At 31.5% G+C, this 24,945-nt stretch overlaps 1 protein-coding gene across 2 annotated transcripts in view; it reads left to right on the top strand.

Moving 5' to 3' along the window:
- LOC107437338 (SEC14-like protein 2) overlaps positions 1-24,945 on the top strand; it is a 48,927-nt gene that overhangs the window by 11,811 nt on the left and 12,171 nt on the right. For both annotated transcript variants that reach the window (XM_043045469.2, XM_043045468.2), the window contains exons 2-11: positions 995-1,114; positions 2,226-2,295; positions 4,660-4,703; positions 6,271-6,333; positions 8,679-8,772; positions 11,589-11,683; positions 13,136-13,214; positions 16,853-16,933; positions 17,977-18,063; positions 21,942-22,048. In XM_043045469.2, coding sequence (XP_042901403.1) covers positions 1,061-1,114; positions 2,226-2,295; positions 4,660-4,703; positions 6,271-6,333; positions 8,679-8,772; positions 11,589-11,683; positions 13,136-13,214; positions 16,853-16,933; positions 17,977-18,063; positions 21,942-22,048 — 774 coding nt within the window. In that variant the 5' untranslated portion in view covers positions 995-1,060. The remainder of the gene's footprint in view (positions 1-994; positions 1,115-2,225; positions 2,296-4,659; positions 4,704-6,270; positions 6,334-8,678; positions 8,773-11,588; positions 11,684-13,135; positions 13,215-16,852; positions 16,934-17,976; positions 18,064-21,941; positions 22,049-24,945) is intronic.

Here is a 24,945-nt window from a genome sequence, read left to right on the forward strand (position 1 = left end):
TTCGAGTGGAGCATCATTTTCTAAAAATGAAAAAAAAAATTATTTATTCATTTTAAAAAAATCAACTATATAACGTTTCAAAGAACTGGATCCACTTTGCAACAAAAAAATGCCGCACTTTTTGAATATAAACCTCTATCCTTTAAAACCTTCAGTTAAGTGCTGCCATCTATTGTTCTAAATTGCATCCAAATTACCTTTTCCCGAGATAGATTCGGGTTTGACAAAGAGATGAAGCAGAAATAAACTTCTACCGATATATATTCGGGTATAAGCAATATGATACACTGAAAAAAAATCCCAGAGTAACACAATACTCGGGTGTGACATTGGAACACCAGTGCGGGCATGATAGTTAAAAGTTTAAAGAGCCAGAAAAATATTTTCATTTCTCAAGTTAAGTAGGTAATTTACAAATTATTTAGATTATCTGCACATTGCCCATTAGATACACTTTAATAAATAAAATACTTGAAAATAAGGTAAACTTTTTTGTACGCTCAAATTAACACGATATTATTCGTTTATTTTTCGATATCTAAAAAATCCATTTCCTACAATCCAATAAGCAGCACATTAGTTGATAGAATCAGTTCTTAATCACTTTATAAAGTATAATACCAAGATTCAAATGGCTTTAAAACATTTTTACAGTGAAGGAAATCAACATTATGTCAACTTTTTCTCGATGTCTAAAAATCAAGTAAATGCAATCAACAAATTTGCTGATAGAATAAGTAAAACTATCTTTTGAACTTAAACGATACAAAATTGTTAATGCGTACATTACTTAAGTGAATTGCGAAAAACTCATGATTCCGCATTTTAACTTTATCACCCAGATAAACTGTAGATTAGCTCGGTAATATATATTAACGGCTTTCGTGCTTTAGAGGTAGCACTTATAATTCTGTTGTGATATATAAAAGCAGATGGAATTATTTTTTGAATACCAATAATTATTATTATTTCTTTATTTTTTTTCTCTTTTAAGCAACAACATCGGAAAAGTTCCATCTTTTACTGAACAATGTTATATAACAGCTAAGAATATTTCAAAATGAGTGGTCACGTTGGAAATCTTAGTCCGGCCCAAGATCATGCTCTCAAGCAGGTGAGACTTTTATATGGGGAGTGCTCCTCCTCCCTTTACATATATTTTTAGTAGGGGAACGTGGGGTATAACTGGTTTGCCACGATTCGAAGGAATGTTGGAGCTAAATTGTTTGACCTAAAAACTGTCAGAATCAATTAAAATATTCATAGTTTTGTTGTGTACAAAATATATGTCATGAAAAGTCATTGATGTACTACTGCTATTTTTATAAAAAAAAATTTCTAGAAAAAGTCAAATCATCCGATCTTACCCGTGGGGTAAAATCGGCTTCACATATTATTTCTATGGAAAATTTAGAAATACTGGAGTTTCAGTGAAAACAATAGCAGACATTTCTGTTTCATATGATAATTTAAGAAGATTAAGTAATTTATTTGTGATGTAGTCAAAGCCGTACTCTAGGACGGAAGCGAGAGAGAGACAATTGTCCTGGGGCCCTGGACTGCGAAAGACCCGACTGAAATTCCTCACAAAAATATAGAGCTTTAGTTTTTTCTTCTTCTTTTTTTTTGGTTAGAAAAAATTGCAGAGAATTTCTTTATATCTTCATAAAAACTACGATTTTGAATAAAAGGTCTTCAAAAATTCTACAAAATAGGAAAATAAAGCTTCTTGTGCTTTAAAGAAGGGACTAACATAATTTTTGTCCCGTGGCTCATAAAACCTTTGTTCAGCCTAGGATATCGTTTTCTTCTTCCTTTGTTGCACAACAGCTTTCGTGGGCCAGCATTGACATGCCCTGCATTACCCCGAAAGGTTATCGATACCAAACAGAAGAGTGCTACCTTATTGTTTGCGGACGTATGGATCTTTTGCAAACGTATAATAAGCTGGACGTAAAAATAATATTTGCAACTCTAATGACCAATAAATCAGAATAGCTAAAAAACAAGATAACATTAGAGATTTGACATAGTAAAACAAACTTATCAAAACACTCTAGTATGATAATTCCTCCTTAACTGGTAAATTGTAATTCAGAGTTTATCAGCTAAAAAACAGAACTAATTTCCACACAATGGAAGTAATCGGTCCTACCCCTCTGTCCCTTTCATTATTCTACTATAGATATATGGAAATCCATGTCAATTTATTTTTTATATTTCAGTTTAAAGCTGCGCTATCTGATGTGTTGAAGCCAAAGCATGATGATCATCTTTTGCTACAGTTTTTGAGAGGTAATAAAAAATGAAATGATCTAANATCGCCTACAAAGATGTTCACGTGGTTCGCGTGGAAAAATTATAAAAAGTATCTATATATATATATATATATATATATATTATTATTATTATTATTATTATTATCAGCAGAAATTAGGTTGAATATTCAATAACTTCCAGAGTGAAGGAATGATCCAGAGTGCAAAAAGGAATGAGGGGGGAGGGTATAGGGGCTCTCTCCAATAATTTTCTAGCAATTTTAGAATTCTTTAAAGTTATTTCTTTCTTAACTCCCCCCTCCAATAAAAGCTATTTATAATTTAAAAGTAAAAATTAAAAAAAAAATATTAAAAGGAAAATTTTTAGACAGGTTCAAAATTTATTGAAATAATTTTATGATTATCCCTTTTACGAAAGCGGTTGCTTAGAATATATTGAATGACTTTTTTTCGAAAGAAAAAAATATTGCTGCAGGTCGAATTCAACTATTTAATGTAACAAAATTTAGGTAACATATTTGTTATTTTGTAATTGTTTTGAATAGTTATTGTTTTATAAATTTTGTTTATTCATTTTTTTCCTACAAAAGGTTTTTAGAATCATTTGTTTCATAGTGGCAAAAAAATAGCAGTATGTGTCGAACTCGAAATTTATGTTTAGATATGTTTCCAGCTATGTTTAATATCCTTACAAAAATTAAGTTGCAAATAATATATACAGTCGGACCTCTATTTAACGAAGTCGCTAAATCCCGATAATAAGTTCGTTATATGGAAAATTCGTTAAATAGAAAATCACCTTTTGAAATACTTAAACAGCGCAAAACAAGTTTTAAATTCATAAGCACTAGGCATAATTGAAATAGCTATTGATACACCTTTTTCTTGTAAACTAGTATCTACTTTTTATTTTATAAATAGTAGATACTAGTTTAAAAGAAATCGCATAGAAAGCAAGAATAGAGCAAAACATTATCTAGTGTTACACAATCATGCTACATATATTTTCAACTAAAAAAAGCTAAATTTATGTGTGAAATTATAGCTGCATTTATTATAAAAGTAATTTTAAACATACATTAGCGCATGCGTTCTTAAGTTACTGATAAATTCCGTTAATTTTGTTTGAGTTTTTCGTTTGAAATGCTAACAAAAAGGTATTTCACTGCTCTCTCTAAAAGTTAGCAGCTTCGAAAATCAATTCAAGGTCATTTCTCCCTTAAAATGGGTTAACAAGTTTGAAATGTTCTGAAATATTTTGGGAAAGTGGATCTCAAAGAAAAGTTCGTTAAATGGAAAATTCACCTCGCTATTTGGAAATTTTTTTTCAAAAAAATTTCCAAAATGTTCTTGGTTCCGCGAAAAAAGAAATCGCAAAATGAAAGTTCGTTAAATAGAAATCCGACTGTATATCTTAAAATACATGAAATTTCTTTTTGTTTTAGGTCAATCTTGAAATGAACTTGTTTTGGGCACAGCTCGAATGCTTCGTTTCAATGTTTAAAGAGTAAATCCGTGTTTATAATACCTCTTTTTAAGCAGTACTTCAATAAATGAGAAAAAGTAGGAACCCATCAGAAGAAACATGAGTCAAACGGGATTAAATTTAGCAAAATATTCTTATTGATTTCTTTCAGATTATCATTTAAAAGTATTGTGTTTATCATTAGTAATATAAATATGTTAGTTGCAAATGAATAAGCTAAATTGGAATATCCAATTCATTAAATAAGTGCACATTAAATGACGGCACTAAAAAACAACCATTACGAAGCAAAAATAGCACAAGATGGTTGAGTACATTACAAATGTTTTGAGTTACTAAATAAGAAGAAATCAGTTTCGTTTAAACCACCGAAAACCACTCCCAAGGGATCGAAAGATTGTCACGATTATAAATAAAACATTGTCTTCTCAGTATTACTGATTTTATGGAATTTTAACCTTTTTTTATAGGTCTCTTATAAAAGGAGGGTAGAATTTTCTTAAAAAGCCGTTGATTAAAGAGTTATATTAAAAAAATGTATAAAGTGATATATGCGTTGCAAGTTTAATGCAAATTTAAATAATTCTGTAAAAAATAAATAATAATTATCGGTTTGAAAAATGACTATTCGTTTAACATCCGCGTTTATTTTTTAATCATGTATTTTGAGCAGTGGTGCTAGTTTTTAAAACTCGCTTTTCATGAATTTTTTTACTTTCTTAAAAAGACTGTTTGTGCTACAACCATTTTTAGAAAAATCTGGTTTGATTGTGTAAATCTGATTTATCCTTGAAATTTCTTAACACTTTGGGAAATATTGTTTTCAGTAATTACTAAGTACAATTTTACATATTTTTCATAAGTATTCAATTTTCTTTTTGTTTTCAATTTCAGCAAGACGCTTTGATTTAAAAAAGGCAGAAGAAATGTTTCGAAGGGTAAGAATGTTTTTAATTTTTTGGGTCGGCGTAATTTGGGTTTTTAAGTGACCGTAATCAATTCAAAGAAATTGATTTGACTCAATTTCAAACAAATATCAATTGTTTAATAGAAAAATTTTTTAAATAGTGATTAAATTTTGTCATTGAAAATTTAAAGATCGAAATTTTTAAACAAACAATACATTTTATAAATTACTTCAAACAAACTATACAGTCAATAAAATTTGAGCAACTATTTAGCATGCTTCATATTTTTTAAGAACATATTAATACGTTGAATGCCATTGGGGGCACCGGGGACCGGCACTGGTTTTGTTCGTAGCGCCACTGGGGTGACCGGTGACCGGCGAAGCCCAGATTATTAGAAACACATAATTCGAGTAAATTTTTAATTTTATAATATTATTATCGTTACTAAAATGGTTTGAAGAAATTAATGCAATAAAGAACACACAAAAATAGTTTATTTATATACACAGAGATGCCAACTTGCTCCGGAAAGCGAATAAATATTTTCAAGTGGTAGTTTATTAATTGTGATTTTTGGTTTAATAAATTCAATTTAGTAGATTTTTATCCATCACTATTTCTAAACAATTCGTAGGCTTATATAATTCACCAATTTTTTTAGATATGTCATGCTAAACCTTTTAAAAAAATAGCAAAATCTGTCAAATACTTGAAAATTTAGTTTGTCGTTTTGTAGTTATTTACAGTTGTGGTCAGACGGGCAAGCTATGTAAAATTAACGTGGCAATCAACGTGTTGACAAAAATCTTTTTAAGTTTCAGTCGCAATATTGAATGATTTTTAGAAAGTGCCTGGTTCAAGTCTACTGAAAACAGTAACGTGGATATGCTTAAGTTAGATATAAAACATTGAAAAATTCTCATTAGACAATAGTAGACTCGTTAGACAATTCTCATTAGACAACATTTCTGTATAGTGACCATTTCTTTGTTTCAGCAAGAGTTGTATTAAAATTTTTTAAATTAATTAGTATGCAGGAATGAATTATTTCAGAACAGATTATGAATATCTAAGTAAAGCTATTGCTTTTAATGTTTTTTATTTAATTAAGAATTTTTTACTTTTTCTGATTGGTCATAAGAAAGGGGGCAATTTCTAACTAAACATCAGACGTAAACAGTTCTGCATGTTCCCCTCCACTAGTACTGTCATTAATTTTTTCATAGCAATTTTCTAAATTGGACAAAAAAATAAAATATATTATATTATCAACGATATTTTTATTATTTATTCATCGTACGATTATATTTTCATTCGTTATACATGTTGTTAAGTCAATTTTAGGATGTAGTTTAAAATAAAAATATAGTTTTTTTTAATTTCACATAAAAATATAGTATTAAAGTCATTAGCTGTGGGAAAGAAATGTAAATAGAGAGCTGTCGGGGATTGGAAAACGATAACTAGAAAAGGCCGCTAGTTATGGAAATAATAGATTGTTTGTTATCCTTGGTGGAGGATAAATGTCTTAAAAATTATCAGTTTTATTTTTGTTGTTATGAAAATAAAATAATTTTTTCTCTCTTTAATTTAGCATCTCGTATTTCGTCAAGAATTTGATGAAGAATATTTAGTGAATGAATATATTCCACCTGAGGTAAGGAGATTCTCCCTAGTGATTGTCTGTATTGTTTTTTGTTACACAATCAATTAAAAACGTATACACAAAAGTTGGAGCATCCCTCTTCATTGTATTTCCATAACAAAAGGGTTTCAAAAGACGTTTGGGTTATTTTGATACATACATATATTATATATATATATTGAAATATTGAAAGCTTTTACAATTTTTATTTTATTCTTGTTATTTCTGTGCCTTCATGTTGAAGAGTGGTCAATAGATTAAAAAGTGAAATTGGCTAAAAGTTGAGTTAGTCAGAAAATGCACAATATTTTACATGACGATAAGCTCCTGGAGATTATAATTCACGATATGGCTTACATAATTGGTGACAGAGCAATAAATTCTGCTTATAGGGGTAACGAAATACGTAAAGCTCGTATTGTGCCGAGAAATTGAAAACAACAACGTAAATACTTTCCAATTTCGAGAAAAGCGTCTTGGCAACTGTTTTCTTTCTCTTGTAAATACAATCAGTACTGAAATAGAATTTCAGGAAACTTATAAAAAATACTCATTTTTGAAGAAAGAAATTATTTTCAATATGTAGTTTATCATAATATATACTGGTTATCATAAATTAAGGAAGAATTTTAAAAATAGCTATCATAATAACTATATATAATAACTATCTCAAAAATAAGTCAATCTCAATGAAATTTGAATATGTTGTCAAATAAGTGTTGCTAAGAAAAAGGACAATATGTAAATTAGTGGTACTGCAATGGAAAGACGTCACATGCAATAAGCATAAAATTGTATATTTGATCGCAAGCTTGAAAATTGCGCCGTGTTTTTAAAATTGAAATTTAAGATAGCCACTTTGTAATTATGGTCTCCTGGTATTATTTGTTCGAGGAACTGTGATGAAGATTTATTGGAGGACTAGAAGTAGGACAAATTCAGATAAAAGTGGCTAGACTGTTAAATGTGAGTCCTTCTGTGGTTCACAGACTTTGGCAACAATTTCTAACCACAGGTTCGGCACCTATAGAAGGTTCCGTCAAGAATGGCCAAATGCTACAACGAGCGCGATCTCCGAATTTTATCGTCATGTGCACAAAGGAATAGAAATGCAACTCCAGGTCAGCTCAGATAATCTCTTTGTGCAGCCACCGGATGATTGGTGACAACATCAGATGTGGTTAGAAAGCTTCAGGAACGTGGATTGTTTGCTAGGCCATCAGCCAGTTGCCTGCCACTCTCAACACGCCATAGAAGGAAACGTTTGATGTTGCTGCAGCAATATGTCCACTGGATGGCTGACCAATAGATCCCTGTTCTCTTCATAGATGAGTCCAAGTTCAGCCTCCAAGGCGATAGTAGGCTTTGTTTGATTTGGAAAGAACCTAGAACCCAATATCATCCGTGAAAGAGATTCATACCTAAAAAGCAGTGTTTGCATGTGGAATCTCTTTGGGTGGATGCACAAACATGCATGTTTTTCCACGTGTAACCATGAATGCTTACGTGTATAAAGATAATTCTTGATCATCTCTATACACGTGATCCATGATGATTTGACATCCTTGATGTTTATGTGCGCTCTTATGCTGAAGCAAAAGATGATGATTTCCTGCTACAGGACGATAACGCAACACCACGCAGGGCTCGCATCGTGGATGATTATCTTCAGCAGCAAACAATTCAGCTCATGGAGTGATCAACTTGATCACCGGGCCTGAATCATATCGAGCACGTCTGGGATGCTTCAGGTAGAATTGTAGCTGTTCTCAATTCTCCTCCTCAGACCTTTGCCACGCTCACAAATGCTTTGCAAGAACAATAACTCACACAATAGAAAGCATCACACATCGCTGTGTGTGCTGCATTGCTCCTAGATGTGACTATACTTCATACTGAAGGTACTTTTTCTATTCCAAACAGACGCTTCTGATTCATTCATTTCATACATATGCTAATTTTTGTAACACCTTAATTGTCAGGTCAATACTTTTTATGTCATTTTATCACAGACAGGCATGCTGACTGCTCGGCCATCTGGCCGTTCCCTTAATTTATGATAAACAGTGTATAAAAAAACCTCGATTTAGTTGGAGCTCTGAGCTTATTGAAGTTATTAGAGAATTTATAGCATTAACGATAAGTCGTTGATGACAAGAACAGATCTGCGATGAATATGACAACAAGATCGCAGTCAGGGATGTGATATAATAGAAACCTATCTCTGCTTAATTGGTATCTGTCATACGATCATAAAAGTTTTATATAGACGAGGGTATAGGCGGAATTAATGAATCTACATTTTTTGAACATATTTCTTTACTATTCGCATGATAGAAATGAACTTTTTCTTTCAGATCCTATTTAAACATCTGTTACCTCCTCTATTGGGCTATGATAAAGGCGGATCACCCATTCGAATCGTCAAAGTTGGCACCACTGATGTGAAAGGTATTATTAAAACTCACTATTGCTTATCAGAATGCTACTGGAGGGCAAATATGTTACAAGAGACAAAGATAAAATCTTTAGACGACGCAAACCTTTGTCAAAAATAACTTCCCACATAAAGAATACTAACTATAATTTTTATTTATTTTGAGTGTAACTATAATTTTATTTGATCCAACTCTTCTTAAAATTCAGCCTAATGAATAGTCGTTCAATTTCACGTGCTCATTCATTAGCCTTCATGTCATCTCCACAATGATTTTAATTATGAGTGTGAATTCTATCTGTGTAATAAGTTGCTTAAATTACAAAATAAAGTGATTAGACCATGTGTGGATAAGAATTATAATTGAAGATTATATGTAAAGGCCGAGCGTCCCGCAGTGAACTGATCGTTAAGACACGGCTCCCATCAGATCACCGAAGTTAAGCATCACTGGCTGTGATCAGTGTGTGGGTGGGCGACCACTTGGATCTGTCTGCGTAAGGACCGAGGATGAGCGGCATTGGTCCTTGTTAAACTGTTCTACCGTAAAGTGCTCGACTTTACGTGCAGGTCGTCGGGCTACCGAAGCGGGGGTGCCATCCACTCTGCAGAGGATCAAAATTGTGGTGGCATGTCCTTAGAGATGTTTCCAAGACTGTCACCAATAGCCCATTGTGCAGCTCTAGTGCGACGTAAATGAACTACAACAGTTACAACAAGTAAAGGCAGAGCTTTATATCATACGGGGCTCCGGAACCTGGGCCTTATTGATTAATCTTTTATTTCTATGTTTTGTGAAGCATCATTAGTTTAATTAATTATTACAAATTACTTTAATGTACAAGTAATTTTTCAGTCTTTACGCTTATGCTGTATTTATATGAATATAATAAGAATTCGATTTTCTTAGTTATTTTCAAAACTATTATTAGTATTCTATGTTAGATTCATAATTTAGAATTTCTTTATAGTAGAAAGAGCAATAGTGTATATACAACCTTTATATATTTAAAAAATATATACAGATTTTGACAAAATTTTATTTTTTTTCTTTATTGAGTCTTTTTGAAATTGCAAATTAAAAATAGCTCAATTTAAAATAACTGAATTCTAATTAGGACACTATACCGAAGTTCACGTTCTGGGGCCTAGTTCACCGAATTCGGGCCACATGTAAAAAGTTTTGATTTGAAAACTTTTTATCATAGAGCCACTTCAAGAGTAAAATAGAATCGATTGTTGTTAACTTAAATATACTATAGCACTAAAAAGACTTTCGATAAAGTATATGTAGGTATCGATCATTTATGTCTATATCTTTATTTCAACATACGGTTCAGATTATAATTTCGTAAAAGGTGCTAAAAAGACCCTTATTCCACTAACAGAACTTTAACAGTGAACATAAAAAAATAGGGAAAATCTGATTTTTTAGGGCTTGTCTAACACTTTTATTGGACTGTCACCCGCTTATTGTCACCTGCTTAATGTGTTAAAAATTCCACAAAAATGTATGGAAAAATTAAATTTTCTAAAGTATAACTTTTGCTAAAATAATGATCTCCAGTGTATATGTTATTCTCAAGAAACAGAGCCCCTGACCCCTATCTTGAAATAAATTCTTATAGATTTGAAACAGTAAGGAGTTTTACTTACTTAGGATCAATTATTAACGTTGACAACAGAATTTCTCCTGAAATAAAAAAACGGACTCTATCTGGCAAATAGGACTGTCTATGGGCTGAGAAGATTTATTAAATCTAGGTTTCCTTCTAGATAAACAAAGTTCTTGATCTACAAAACTCTTGTCCGGCCAGTCTTGACGTACGCTTCTGAAGTTTGGACAATGACAAAACAGGAGGAAAATTGTATCACAAATATTTGAGAGAAAGATTTTGCGGAGTATACTTGGTGGTGTAAATGAAAACAATAACTGGAGAAGAAGATTTTACTTTAAACTGTACAAGATTTATAAAAAACCTGATATTATTAAATACATAAAAATAAATAGAATGAATTGGATGGCCCATGCGATTCGAATGAGTGATGACAATACAATAAAAAAGATACTGCTTTTTAAACCCANCAATACAAAATAAAAGATACTGCTTTTTAGACCCACTGGAACAAGAAAGCGGGGAGGGCCGCGGGTAAGATGGGCTGACTCAGTGAAGTCTGATTTTCTCACAATTAATGAAAAGAATTGGAGATCAAAGGTAAATCGGAAGTTGTCATGGAGAAATCTTCAGAGGAAGGCATTGGCTCATATTGGGCTGTCTGGTCAACTATGATGATGATGATGAATGATCTCCAGTGACATTGCGTACAGTAATTTTTGAATAAATAAAAACAATTTGGAATTCTAAGATATTTTTAGAAGCTTCATCGTTACAAAACAATATTTTTAACGTTTAAGTACTGTCTTATTAAGCATGTATATCAAACCAGTCTTAACTATTCACTTTTGAAATTTTAGTATCGGTAGTTTTATTTATAATTTATATTAATCTTATTAGTGCAACTTGCTGTGTCTTTTATATTGCGTCCTGCTTAAGAAACCACTTTATTTATTCTCACCAAGTTGCAAAGTTTGTCACCAAGTTAGACAACAGATGGCGCTGCTGATTAAGAAATATTAATGGCAATGGCTTTTGACATTCTAAATTATTAATGTTGTTGTACTGTAAATTTTCAAGAGTCTTTAAAGTTGTTAAATGAGATTTCGATGAACATTCTGATTATAAGACGATGTAATAAGGTAGTTTCATTTCCTATTTATTTGTTTACCTAGTTTTTTCTAAAGATAATATTTATGCTTTTGTACTAACAGGCATATTGAGCTGCTTTCGACGACGAGATGTCAGAAAACTGATCACGTGGTTCCTGGACACGGACAAAGTAGAAATGAGAAGACGCAGTAAAGAGGTATACTTTTTAATCTCGTATAAAAAGCAGATTTGTTACACGTGGTTTTGACTTCTTGATTTTTATTATAAGATTACTAGTAGTTATTGGTACTATAAATCACAACTACAATTTTATTAATTACTTATTACGCTGTCAAAGTAGACTATTGATTTTTGTTTCATAATTTCCACCGATTTTTGGAGGAAAAAGATATTTTAATTAACCACCACATGTCAACAATTTTAGTAATAATATTTTGTTCTAAGGCTGAAAACGGTTTTATTTTTTAATTTAAGGGAAATCTAAAATGGCTCCGATAAAATATTTCGAAGGCATGCTTTCGGCAATTTTTAATCTCCTTCCCTTTATTAGTAAAAGTAATTAAAATTACTAGAAATTAAAACGTAAGAAATACCCCCAAATTCCTCCTTGTTTTTGCTCTTACTTTGACTTTTATTTTAGTAATTTAATTTTAAATTTCAATGTTAATGGTATATGTTCTTTTGCATAAAACAAAATTTACGTTTTAACCTATTTTATAAAAGTTTAAGCAGAATTTTCTTAAGAAATGCCTTTTTTTTTTGTTTCTTTTGTGCATTTTCAAAACTATTTAAAGAAATTGCTTCCAACTTTTTCTTTCCCAAATAACTTTTTCAAATCGGAAACTTTCGAAGTTTAATATTTTTTCAAATTTTCAGTTATTTTTGTTTTTAGAAAATTTAAAATAAGGGAATTTTAGCGTTATTGTAAGCATTGCTCAGATTCCTCCGCTCCCCTTGTAACAACAATGAGCAAATCATAAAACCTTAATTTTTTAGCAATATCTGAACAACATATATTGTAACATATATGTTGAATATTTTTCCACAGATTAAATACTTAGCTAGCTTCTGTCGACAACAATGAGGGAGTTTTTTCTTCGTAAATATTTAATCAAAACCGAAAAAATTTTTGTAAAATTGCCTCCTAGGAATTGTGTCCACGAAGAATTGTACTTGCGACGAATTATACTTACAACGAAATGTACCTCACAAACTGTGCGCGACGAATGTCGCAGAACCTTAATTACCGACCTCTAATGCTTAACTTGAAAAGATACTAAAAATGTATATAAAAAGTCGCAATATGTAAATATGTATTGTTTTTTTTAGCCAGTTTTGGTCCCATACTTTTGTGCATGTAATTTTAATACCTAAAATGACATACTTCGAAGAACTAAGTTCAGTCAGTTTCATTTATTTCCTCCATTTTTATATGGCCTCTCATTTTGTGGGAAACGTGTAGCTAAATTATTATTTTTTATTTGTTTAACCAAGAATAAGAAAATTCATATTTTACTTATTACTTTACAATAGGCTCTTCAATTTGAAAACTGCTCCAAAATATTTTTGATATTCTTTTTTTAATTTTTGTATTATTATGTTTTTAATTATTATTATTTTATTATATTTATTTATTTATGTTTTGCAGACGGGTGAGTGGGTGGAGACGAGAACATTTATTTTCGATTGTAACGGACTTAGTTTAAAACAGATATATCACAGAGAAGGTGAGTACATACACAAACTGCTTTAGTTCTTTTTCTATTTTGGAAAAGATGTCGTTTTTCATCTTATCTAGATTGGGGTTGTTGGGTTATTTTGCACACGTAATTTTCAATCTAGGCTACATGACGACAAAATAGTTTTTTCCTCTGACAACTTAACATATAGGCGGAGCAGTATCATTTTCTTAGGGGGAGACATTCAGACTAATGTATATGCAGGATGTCGCAAAAGTTCAGGACCTTCCATACATTCAGAAAACCACATTGGATTGAAAAAAAGAAACTTGCTTATATTATTTTTAAAAAAGTTATGCACTGATACTAAACTAGATTCTGACCCCCGGCAGAGAACATCATCTCCGAAATTTTGCTCTACTTTCGTTGAATGTTTTATTGTGAATCGCCTGCCTCTCTTCTGTTGAATATCCTCAAGTAAAAATCAAACCTATCCGTACTGTAACGCAACAGATTAAATTAATACTTGCTCCATGCTTAATGCTATAGATCTTCACACCTGTCGGTATCGGTAATTTTATTTCTAAGAAGATGACTACCTTTTTCCGGTAAATGATTCTATATGTTTATTTATGGGTCTGCATAAAATTTCGAATAAATTAAAACGCAAGAGAACAACTCACGTCTTAACTTATTTATAATAATCTCGGGTAGTCATACTTCTGTGAATTTTGTGAATCTGTGAGATTATGTGAATTTTTGTCACGAACACCTCGGAAATCTGTGAACTGATTTTTTTGTTGATTTCCCCCCCATCTAATACAGGATAGAAATTATTGAGGTACGCGACAAATGAAATAAAATGTTCAAAAAACTACTAAAGTAGATAAAATTATACGAATTTTAAAAGTATTAAATTGCGAATTTGGATAGAGTTTATGACCTCTTCGATAAGCTTACCATGAGCTTACTTACCAGTTTACTACAATATGGAGCAGAGCCGTGGTGGCTTAGAGGATAGAACGCTCGTCTTCCAATTGAGATGACCAAGGTTCGAATCTTAGTGATGACTGGTCTATACGAATGCCGCACCCGTCTCCCACCGACCCCCGTGTTGACGTAATCCCGCATTGAATCGAAGTGTCGAGCGAATCGATGATCTCCTGAAAAAGTCCTCTCTGCAACAGCGGTTCCCCAATGGTGTTCCGCGAAAGGGTTCCGAGAGTTAGCAATGTTTTTTTAATTAGTAGTGTTTGTCGAAACCTGTAATTAAATTTATATCCAATTAATAATCTGTTATTTATTTAAATTTTTTGTAATTTTTATGATTTCAATTGAAATTTATGATTTCAATGTGTTATTTTTCAATTGAATTGCCTGTGAAGAAAGAAATTTTAACAAAAAGTTTATTCTAATAAGTATACAATAAATGAATTATGAAAAGGATATTCATTTATGAAAAATTCCATTAACATTTTAAATCAAATAAGAATACCCAAATTCAATAAGGAAGAAGTATATTTCTCTGATTCTCAGCGCTAATTTCCTTTGTTTTTATGTTAATGGAAACCAAATTGCATTCATTTACAGTTTATGCATGCATTAAAATCAAAATAAGAACTCGACTAGATGTTGCTTTCCAGACCTGTGAGTTCAACTGTCTGATATAAAAACCAATTTTAAAACTAATATTGATAGAAAGATACAATAAAAAAATTGTTCTTTACTCACTCACTAAATATTTTCAAAATAATTAATAAAATTTAGATCATTACGTATTTTTTAGACAATTAATAGTCTTTCGTTAATTAATAATTGCTGATAAAATTTATTCATAAAGTCTCGGGGTTCCGCCAAAAAAATCATTTAGGGGTCCACTGATGGAAAAAAATTTGGAACTTCTATTTTACACACACATGAGTCACAACGGTTGAGGTGCGGAGAATAGCGTGGCCTTCACGATAGATATGTTTTTAGAAACGCCGCATTTCAACCTTTACGTCGGAAAGTAAACAGCAATAAGAAAGCTCTTAATATTTATAACCATTCACACCTCTAAGTTGTAACTGAATCTTTCAAATGGTTCAGTTTTCATTGTCGGCCAAATGAATAGAACCTAGTTGTAAGAGTTTAATTAAAAAATTGAATTGGTGCGTATAAAGTATCGTTATTTATGTATTAAAATTGATAGGTTGCATAATTGGGTGTATCTCTGGATATAGTCATGATTATAAATAGGTAAATGATTGAAATGTCATGATAAATAAATTAAAGGCCGAAACATATATAAGGTAATTAAATTAAGGGGGATGTGATCGTTAAGGAAAGTGGTAGTACAATGCCAATGTGGGATAACAATAACCCAATAGGTTCAAAGGGTCACAAAGTGTGAGGTTTGAACAAATTGGAAGAAATTTGTATCACCAAATTTAGAATAAGGGTGACACTAAAATAAATTAAGGATTAAAGATAAAAACGATAAAGTCATGCTATATCCAGATACAATTTAACATTTAAGATAAATGGAATAAGCTGATATTTCCAATATAAAAAAAGAAAGCATGCCTAAAGCAGAATTACAAACTCACCCACCACATGCAGTAGAATTTGACGAGAACAGCAAATGAAGAGATGAACACATAAATTTTAACGACAGTGAACATTTATTTCAAAACAACTCACAATATATTTTGTGGAAAATTGGATAACACAATTAACGTTAGGAATGCCATTTAATAGAAATGGATGACAAGAGAATAAAGAAATAGGAGGTGTCATGCATAAGATTAAAATAAATAAAACGAGAAATTTAACTATAGAAAAGATATTCATAGCTAGAAAGCTTAAATTCGAGAGGGTCTTTAATATAAAAAAAAAACTAAGGGTAAAAATGAAGTTATTAAAATTACAGAAATTAATTTCACACATTTAATTTAAATTATAGGCTGGCTGAGAAAAAGATGTAAAACATAAATTCCCTTGATACGGACCGAAGTCTGCATCTCGGAAAAAAAGGGTAACCAGCCCGAAGACTCGAGAGAGAGAATGTATTAAAAAAAAAAGACTTAAAAAAATTCCTTAACTGGGGTAGACCAGAAAAATTACATCAAATTAAATTTAAAGAGGTGGAGAGTTTGAAATTTAAAGGAAAGAGATTGGTTAGTTAGCCCCCCTGAAATTAAAAGAAGAAAAAGAAAGGCGTGAATAGAGGGGTTGGTTGACTTTCCCCACAGGAGGTGCGATGACCGCCATGACCATGAGAAAGGTCAACAAGAAAGTTAAAAATGAAATTGCTGAATTGAAAAAAGGAATAACGTTTAAAGAAAAAATTAAAGGCTTAGGTAAAATTAGAAATTAAATTGTCACATTACATTAAGTGTAAATGTGACACTAGTAATTGGTGATTTTTTTTTATAATGCACTTGCAAAAAAAAGTTTTAAGATTGCATGAAAATTATTTTTCAATTGTGGTTCCAAAATAATTAAATAACCAAAAATATCAGGCAATAAAATCGGTTTTTAAATTCATCGCAGCCCGAAATCTGGTACATGCTATGTTTTTTTCTTGATTTTACGAATTCAACCATGATGTACCTCTCTCTTCAATGCTGTTATTTTGTGACATTATTATTTGATTTGAGTTGTTTTTTATGCTTTTAATACCTACTTTCGCTTTTTTTTTCCAGTTTATGAGCTTTTCGTGTCTTTCCTGAAATTGTACGAGGCTAATTATCCTGAAAACCTAAAAGTGGCTTTTGTGATTCATAGTAAGCTATTTCGTTTTCTAAATTTTGAATATCATCTTATCAGAAATTATTTATTAGTAAAAATATTTAAATTCTTGTGTGTTGCTATGAGTAATTTTGAATAATCTTATTTCAATATTTTATTTAATGCTTTTTTTTAAAATAAAAATTAAAAATTCGAAGTTGTAGAAAAAGTATTTCGTCAACAGCTTAAAAGAATTTGGCTTTTTGGCATGGTAGAAAATTATTTTATTTTCTAATTGTTAGATGTGAATAAATAATTCCAAATTTTTAATATCAGGAAGCAAATTAATTTGTTTTTCTTTAGTGTTTAGGTTTTAAAGAAAATCTACTTATTTTTGTCCCGTCGTCTGAAAGTAGGAAGTTTGCAAAATATGTTCTCAAATTTTTCAACTTGAAAATCTCATATTTGACACTTTTAATGCTTGGTCAAACACATTTTGCGGCTGGCCTTATCATGAAATATTTTAAATTCGTTTTCCTTCACAACTATTTTTTTAAAGTTTAATTTTTCCGGAATTAATTGATGAATTGGATTCTTTTTTCTTTCGTCAAAAAATGGAGATTGATCGTTTATTCTAAACTGTAGGATCAACGTTTTTAAATAATTAATTTGCCCTGAGAAGTAAAATATTAAAAAACAATTTCTTCGCCTCGTTCGTATTTTGTCGAACGTTAACTCTTTCATGCTAAATTTTGTTATAAAGCTCTAGGGAACAATTTATTTTCATTTAAAAATAGTTAAAATATATTTTAAAATTGAATGCAAAATTTAAAAAACATCTATAGGCAAAGCAAAACTATTTTTTAAGAAAATATTTGAAAGATTATTTTTACTGACAAGAATTAATTTATACAAATTATACGGGTCGTACAATTAGTGATAAAAATAGTTATTTTTCCAATAATTTTTTTACATAACTTTTTTTAATTAAACAAATACATAAAAATATTGTTAATATGTTTTAAAAATAGAATTATTTTCTAAGAACAAACCGGTGTTTCAAAGCAACTGAAATAACTGAGATTTTTTTCTCCTATAGCGCCTTCTTTCTTTTCATGGGTGTTCAATCTAGTGAAATCCTTACTCTCCGAGGATACGGTGCAAAAGCTAAGGATATACGGAAGAAGTATGTGCGTATTTGTTATTTACTTATATATAGTTTATCTGTAGAAATAACTCCCCTCTCCGCAAAGTCGAAGGCCGTTTGCTGCTATGGAAACAAGTAAAAGCGCATTTGAAAGAGGGGATTTTCCTTTCCCCCTCGATTCCCTTTCTCTCGCCGACGCGAAACGAAAGCTGTCTTACGAAGAAGCCATACCACGGGAGAAACTTTCCGTGGCTAATTTTTCTTCACAAAATTTAAAAGAAAGAAAAAGTGTGTTCAGACAAGCCTAGAATAAACCACGAAGTATCACTTGCTGAAAAAAAAGTCGAAATATTAAAATACAAACAAATTATTGGAAGAAAACTTCTTTCTTCATTACGTAATACAAAGATCGAAAGTAATCTTTTCATAATTTATTTTCATTTTCATGTTTTAAAATGTTCTTTTTCGTATTTGAACCTTCGTGGCTTACTCTAGGTTAGTCTGGACTCACTTTTTCTTTACTTTAAATTTTAAGTTAATTATGGAGGTGAAAGATAATTTGCAACGAAAAGTTTCTCCCGTGGTATAGTATCATCATCTTAAATATTGACTCAACACCCATACATGATCTAGTTAAACCTCGAAACCATAGTCGCCACCACTGCTCCAGATAAATGGCGAGAGTGACAGCCGTCTAAGCACTAATAACGGACAAGTGTTAATTAGAACAAGATTTGTTAAAGTAGAACAAATAAAAACATTTCTAAAATGAATTTTTTTTTTAAATGCAAGCATTTTAAATTAGGTGTCAGTTTTGAATCAAAAATCTGGGAATTGAAATCAGACTTTAAAAAATTACGACGACGAAAACATTGCAACCAGGAAACGTTTCGATTTTTTATTGTCCTTGGTTTTAGATCCGGTGTTTTGGATTTGAATATCTTTAAGGAAAAAGAATGCATTTTTGAAAGAACGTATAAAAACGTATTTAAGAAGAAAAAAAAAATCTTTTTTTAAAAAAAATATACGTTAAGAAAAGTGTTAAGTAATTAGTCTAATTGTTTAATAATAAGTTTTCTTAAATGCGTTAAATTTGTTTAATTTTCCATTTTGTCTTTCTTATATTCACAATAATGCTCATTGTGTGTATTTTGTGTGTTTGTCTTTAAAAAATTAATCCATTCATAAAACGAGTACAATTTCTGCTATTCAAATGTGGATGTCAGACAAAAAGAAGCAGAACAATTTAATTTCAATTATAACACAAGCATCGTCTGTTAATTTGCAAATATAAATCAGTGGTCTGTCCAGACATTTTGTGAAAGGTCCGTTTTTGTAAAATTGTGAAAAAAATTACACGTAATTTGTGAATATAAAATAAACATTAAGTCACATTCTTTCAACCAGGGTCCGCTTTTGTGAATTTGTGCAAATAGGGTCCGTTATTGCAAAAAAACTTTTTCAAGGAGTTTTTAAGTTGTAAAGACATACAAGATTATGCTCAACACTGTAAAATTATAATTAAAGAAACTAAATTTTAAAAATAAACAGCAATTGCAGCCACTAAATTAGCGATGCAACATACAAATATTTGGTATTTAGCCTATACTGCTGAATGCAGAATATTCATTTCGGACGAATAAAGGAAGAAACGTCTGCCGAAGACAAAATTTAGTTCGTTTACATCTGTCTTTCTCTCCCCCCCCTTAACAAAACAATAATGAAGATAAACAAATTTGTGAAGGGTCCGTTTTTATGAAACAATATTTTGTGAAGGGTCCGTTAACGGACCTAAATTTCTTCCAAACAGACCCCTGTAAATTCACAGCAACATGTTGTTTTAATTATGAGATACAATTCTGTAACAAATCAAAAATCAAGTTGCGTGGAATACCAGTCATTTCCGTTTTGTAACAGAATACATTTTAACTCTTCTCAGATAATAACGATGGTTATTTCTGGGGACGAAATAATATTTTTAGTGTCCGACAATCCTCAGACTTTGCATTTGTCTTCAGAAATTGAATTGAAAACTAAGAGCTTGCTTTTTACCAGGGTCTTGGTATATTTTAATACGTCGATTAAACGTTTTTTATTCGAATGGTTCATTTTTTATTCATTTCGTCAAGGTGTCCAAATGTGGGGACCAGACTTGTATTATTACTCAGTAACCACTTTTAGTAACTACGCGGGAAATTTCTCCTCTCCAGTTCACACTTGGCGATCAAAAATATTTATGGTTGAGCGAGTAGGTTTCATCTTTCAATCCTTTATAGAGCCTTTTTTTTCTAGTTATTCTAGTTACTTTAGAATGTTTTTGGTACTCAGATTAATTTATAAAAATAAATTCATCTAATATTTTCCTTAAATTGATTTGATTTTTAAGACCATTTTGGGGGGGGGAAGTGGTTGAGACTTCTAAAATTTTACTTCTTACTAATATTTGGCTATAACCTTGAACTTCTGTGCTTATAAACAGTCGAATTTATAAATTCGGTGCTTGTTACTACAAATGAACTCTATGAGAAATGATCAAATGAAACATAACGCATTTCACATAACGCTTAGTTTTGGTTACTAAGTACTGCTTCGATTTAAAGCTTTTAAATTTCGATAGCTTTGGTTACCAAATACTACATCTGTTTCGATTTTTTAAATTTCGATGCTATTGGTTACCAAATACTGCATCTGCTAGCACTTTGAAAATATTAATATTTCCATAAATGTAAAATAGTGGTGAGCAGTCATGCTAGTCTGGCTAGTATCTTTAAGACTAAAGACCGTGTCCTAGATATTGTGCATCAAGAGAGTACACAACGAGTTGTGACTTTTAAGGGGTCGCCATACCGAGGGAGAAACACTTCTTGGCAAATTCTCTTTCACTAAGTATCATTTAAAATTTAGAAAAAGTGAGTTCGTGCAAACTTGAAATTTCAAAAGCTGGATTTTTCTTCTTCAAAATATCAAAATGCAAACAAATTATGGCAAGGATTATTTAGCTGTGCAGAAGTAACTCTGTTGTAACTTGTTTGTAATTTGATATTTTAAAAAATATTTTTCCGGCATTCGAAATTTCATGGCTCACTATAGGTTTAACGAAATTTACTTTTTTCCTAAACTTTTTATTTCAAAAATACCAATGGTTGATTCATTAATTGAATATAGGATTTAATGGCACAAAAGAGGACATGCTGCGCCAAACAATATGACAAAACAAATCAAAACTAAAATGTATGTTACATTTAAATTATCGCGAGATCAAATTTGATGAAATGGTATTAANGATTAAGAAAAATATGTGAACTGTTTGCAATTTCAAACTAATATTGAAATGTACAGGTTTAGAATTTTCTACAGTGAAAAGTTTTCGGAACGTCAGTATTCAAAAAAGTATACAAGAACCAGACGTTAAGAACGTATCCAATGAGCGAGCAAAAGCGAGCATTGGATTGCGAAGCAATCCGAAATGAACTGTGAAAGCAGTTCCGGGGGTTGGTGAGCGCCAGCGAGCAGGGGGCGAAGCCTCCTAGTAATATATAATAAACGAATTATGTAAAACGGTACGAAGATTGTAAAATAAAATAAAATACCAGTGGAGGTGAACGAGCTATGAAAATGTCTCCAAGCGATATGGCGTCCTCCACACAATCTATCGTTAAAAGTTGAGCACTTTAAATCGACATCGGTTGCTAAGATGATATTATAGAACAAATTTTTTGTGGAAAATAAAAGTATTGTGTTTCTTGTTTTTTGTAAAATGGTGTCAGAATAATTTTAATTTGTTAAAGTAGTAGTTTTTGAGTAGAGAATGACGGAATGTTGCACTTTTTGGTAGAGTCTCTTAATAATTGTTATTAAGAGATTTAACTTTGTATCATAAGTAGCGAACGTTTCAAATAATGACCATTTATTTGTAGGTGGCTGGGAGAAGGAGTTGTTGGAGTATGTTGACGCAGATGTCCTTCCAGCAATTTATGGAGGAAAAAGAACTGATCCAGATGGTGATCCCCGATGCCTATCACTGGTATTCCCTTCCTTATTCAATACAACTCTTTAAATAGTAGAACATTTCATTTTGTCCGATAATAGGCATAGGGCAAAATCACTGGTATTCCCTTCCTTATTCACATAAATTATTTCGATACAACTCTTTAAATAGTAGAATATTTCATTTTGTCCGATGATAGGCATAGGGCAAAATCACTGGTTTTCCCTTCCTTATTCACATAAATTATTTCAATACAACTCTTTAAATAGTAGAACATTTCAGAAGCGTCAGTTTTGTCCGATAATAGGCATAGGGCAAAATTTACGATCTACAAAATATATTTTAAAAAAATGGCAGTTAAAAATGTGTTTTATAATCGCCACTTTTTTCGCCGAAAATGCATCCCCATGTACCCTAAAACTCGTCCTTCTAACTTAGTGTCTTATTTTGTTACACGGGAAAGCTGTAATCGTCCCCAGAAAGTTCACGTTATTTTAACACTGGCTCACAATTTCAGATTAACATTTTTATTGTGCTCTAGCACAGAACTTCAGTTAAAATTTGAGCATTCTAGTTGGAGGTAAAGAGATCGGAGTTTTGATTAAAGATACATTCTGTATAGAAATTAACTGACGATAAATTCTGCACATTGCGGCAGAGAAATGATTGAAATATATTCATTGTTTTCAGACAAGTATCACCAAAAATGATTTGCTTGCTCTAGTTAGCCACAAAAGGCGACGATTACAAAATTTCACTTCCACTGATTCGAACGCTAGTTAATAAAAACATAGTAAAATATTTATAAATACTTATTATTTTGTACTTTATTATTGAATTAACCGTATTTGCTTCGTCTATAAGCCCATTGGATAGAAGAGGACTGAATCCCAGTTGCATTGAATGTTCCTGTGATGCAATTTTTAGATATGATTAATCAAGGGTGTTTGAAGAAGAAAATTACTGTCTCATGTTTTGTTTTCACTGATAGAGAACGTAATTTACATGTTACAACAAATCTGCTGCACTATCTTCTTAAATCCAAATTTGCCTGTTATCTTAACTCAAACTAACAGAGAGTTTAAAAATTCAACTTGTATCTGACAAATTGCATTTAATATCTAAATTCATCTAACATACATGGAGCAAAATTTGCAAACATTAGGTCTTTTTTGCATTAAAACTTTGTTTACATTTATGTTGAATTTTATACACGCAATGATACTAATAAATATTGAATAAATCCCTATACAGTTAAGCGTGCATTCAAGTTAAGGACGAAAAGAAATTCTTCACTTTTTTTTCCTTTATGGTGTACTCTCAATTCAATTACAATTTCAGAAACTAGTTTAGACATGTTTTAAAAAGGAATCTCAGCTATTTTTCCTCATCAGCTTGCTTTTTAAAGTTAAAAGGAAAAAGTAAGCTAAAATATATTCTGCAGATGCTGTAATAATCTGCAGCGCCAGCTACCGTGCTGCAGTGTTTCTGTTATTGAGCATGCAGCTCTGCAAGGGTTTAATTACACGTAGTTCACTTGCTGTAATTTAATCTCTATTACTTTCTTTTCAGTGTAATTTATTGTCACAAAACATTCTCCAACTTCTTAAACAGAATGAGACTTCTTTGTGAGACTTGTATAGTTGCCATACCCCCCCCCCATATTAAACCCTCTCAGGTGCCATTTTGGACTATTTTGCTATGGAACTTCTTATTACGAGTTTATGTCATTATCCTTTTGTTGTTTTTGGTATACTTCGATGGACTTAAAATGTCACTTAATTCAGTGTTGTATTTCTTGAATTGTCTGCAAAAGTGTTTTCGGACATGAGGGTATTTGTTAGCGCTAAAATGTAGAAATCAGTTATTCCATAGATTCTCTGATTCGTTAAAGTGTCAAAACATCGTTTCATTTCTCGAATTAAGTAGGTAATCAGCAAACTTCTTGGATAATCTGCCATGGCGCTTGTTAAAGTGGAAATAAGATCTTTGATAGGAAACAACAGCAACGTCTCTGTGCGCATAAATAAGCATAATGCCATTTATTTATTTTTCGATATCTGAAGAATCAAGTCAAAGCTAGTGGATATTATGGTTTTAAAGAAAGCTAGCTTCGATAGACAACATAATGTAAACCAGTAGTGTGGTCCCTGTGTATAAAGTAAAAAGCAGTATTTAGTGGAGCAGAGGTTTTGTAAACCATCATCACCTCAAAACCACTACTGGGGTAGGAAAAGAGATTAAAAATTTTCGATTTATAGTTTTTTTTTTCATTTTTGTACTATTTATAAGAAGTAGTACTGCACTATTAACTAATATATTTCTTTGAGAAAACATTTATATAATCCATGTTGATTAAATCTGCCAGCATATTTTGAGATAGAAAAAAATGAATAAAATGGAGCTTGGCGGGAGGCAGCATACGCAACCATACACGTAGAGTTGTCAGACAACTCATATGCGCATACTTGCCGTGATGGCTATGTGGATAGAGCCTTATAATAAGGTGAACCGGGTTCGAATCCCAATGATGGCTGGTCGATACGAATTCCGCATCCGGCTTGCATCGACCACGGTGCTGGTGTAAACTATTCTCAGTGGTAGACGGATCATGGGTTAAGTATCCTTGCCATCAAGCAACCCATGAGAATTTTTCGTGCTTTTCCTCTTCATGTAACGCAAGTGCGGGTTAGTTCCATCAAAAAAGTCCTCCACGAAGGCAAATTTCTCCCAATGCTTGATCCAGAAGTTTTCTTGTCTTCTAGATTGGGTTCAGAATTACAAGGAGTTGAACATTAGTAGTCGTAAACCCGAAAATTGGGCCACGATGGTTATAAATATAAATATGCTCGGCTATATCTGACTATGTTGCTCACTCTGTAAGTTATTTTCTGGTATGGCATATCGTAACAAGTAGTTCCCTTAGTTAGTTA

Source organism: Parasteatoda tepidariorum, chromosome 1 (genome assembly GCF_043381705.1).
Source record: "Parasteatoda tepidariorum isolate YZ-2023 chromosome 1, CAS_Ptep_4.0, whole genome shotgun sequence".
In the NCBI taxonomy this organism is placed as follows: Eukaryota; Metazoa; Arthropoda; class Arachnida; order Araneae; family Theridiidae; genus Parasteatoda; species Parasteatoda tepidariorum.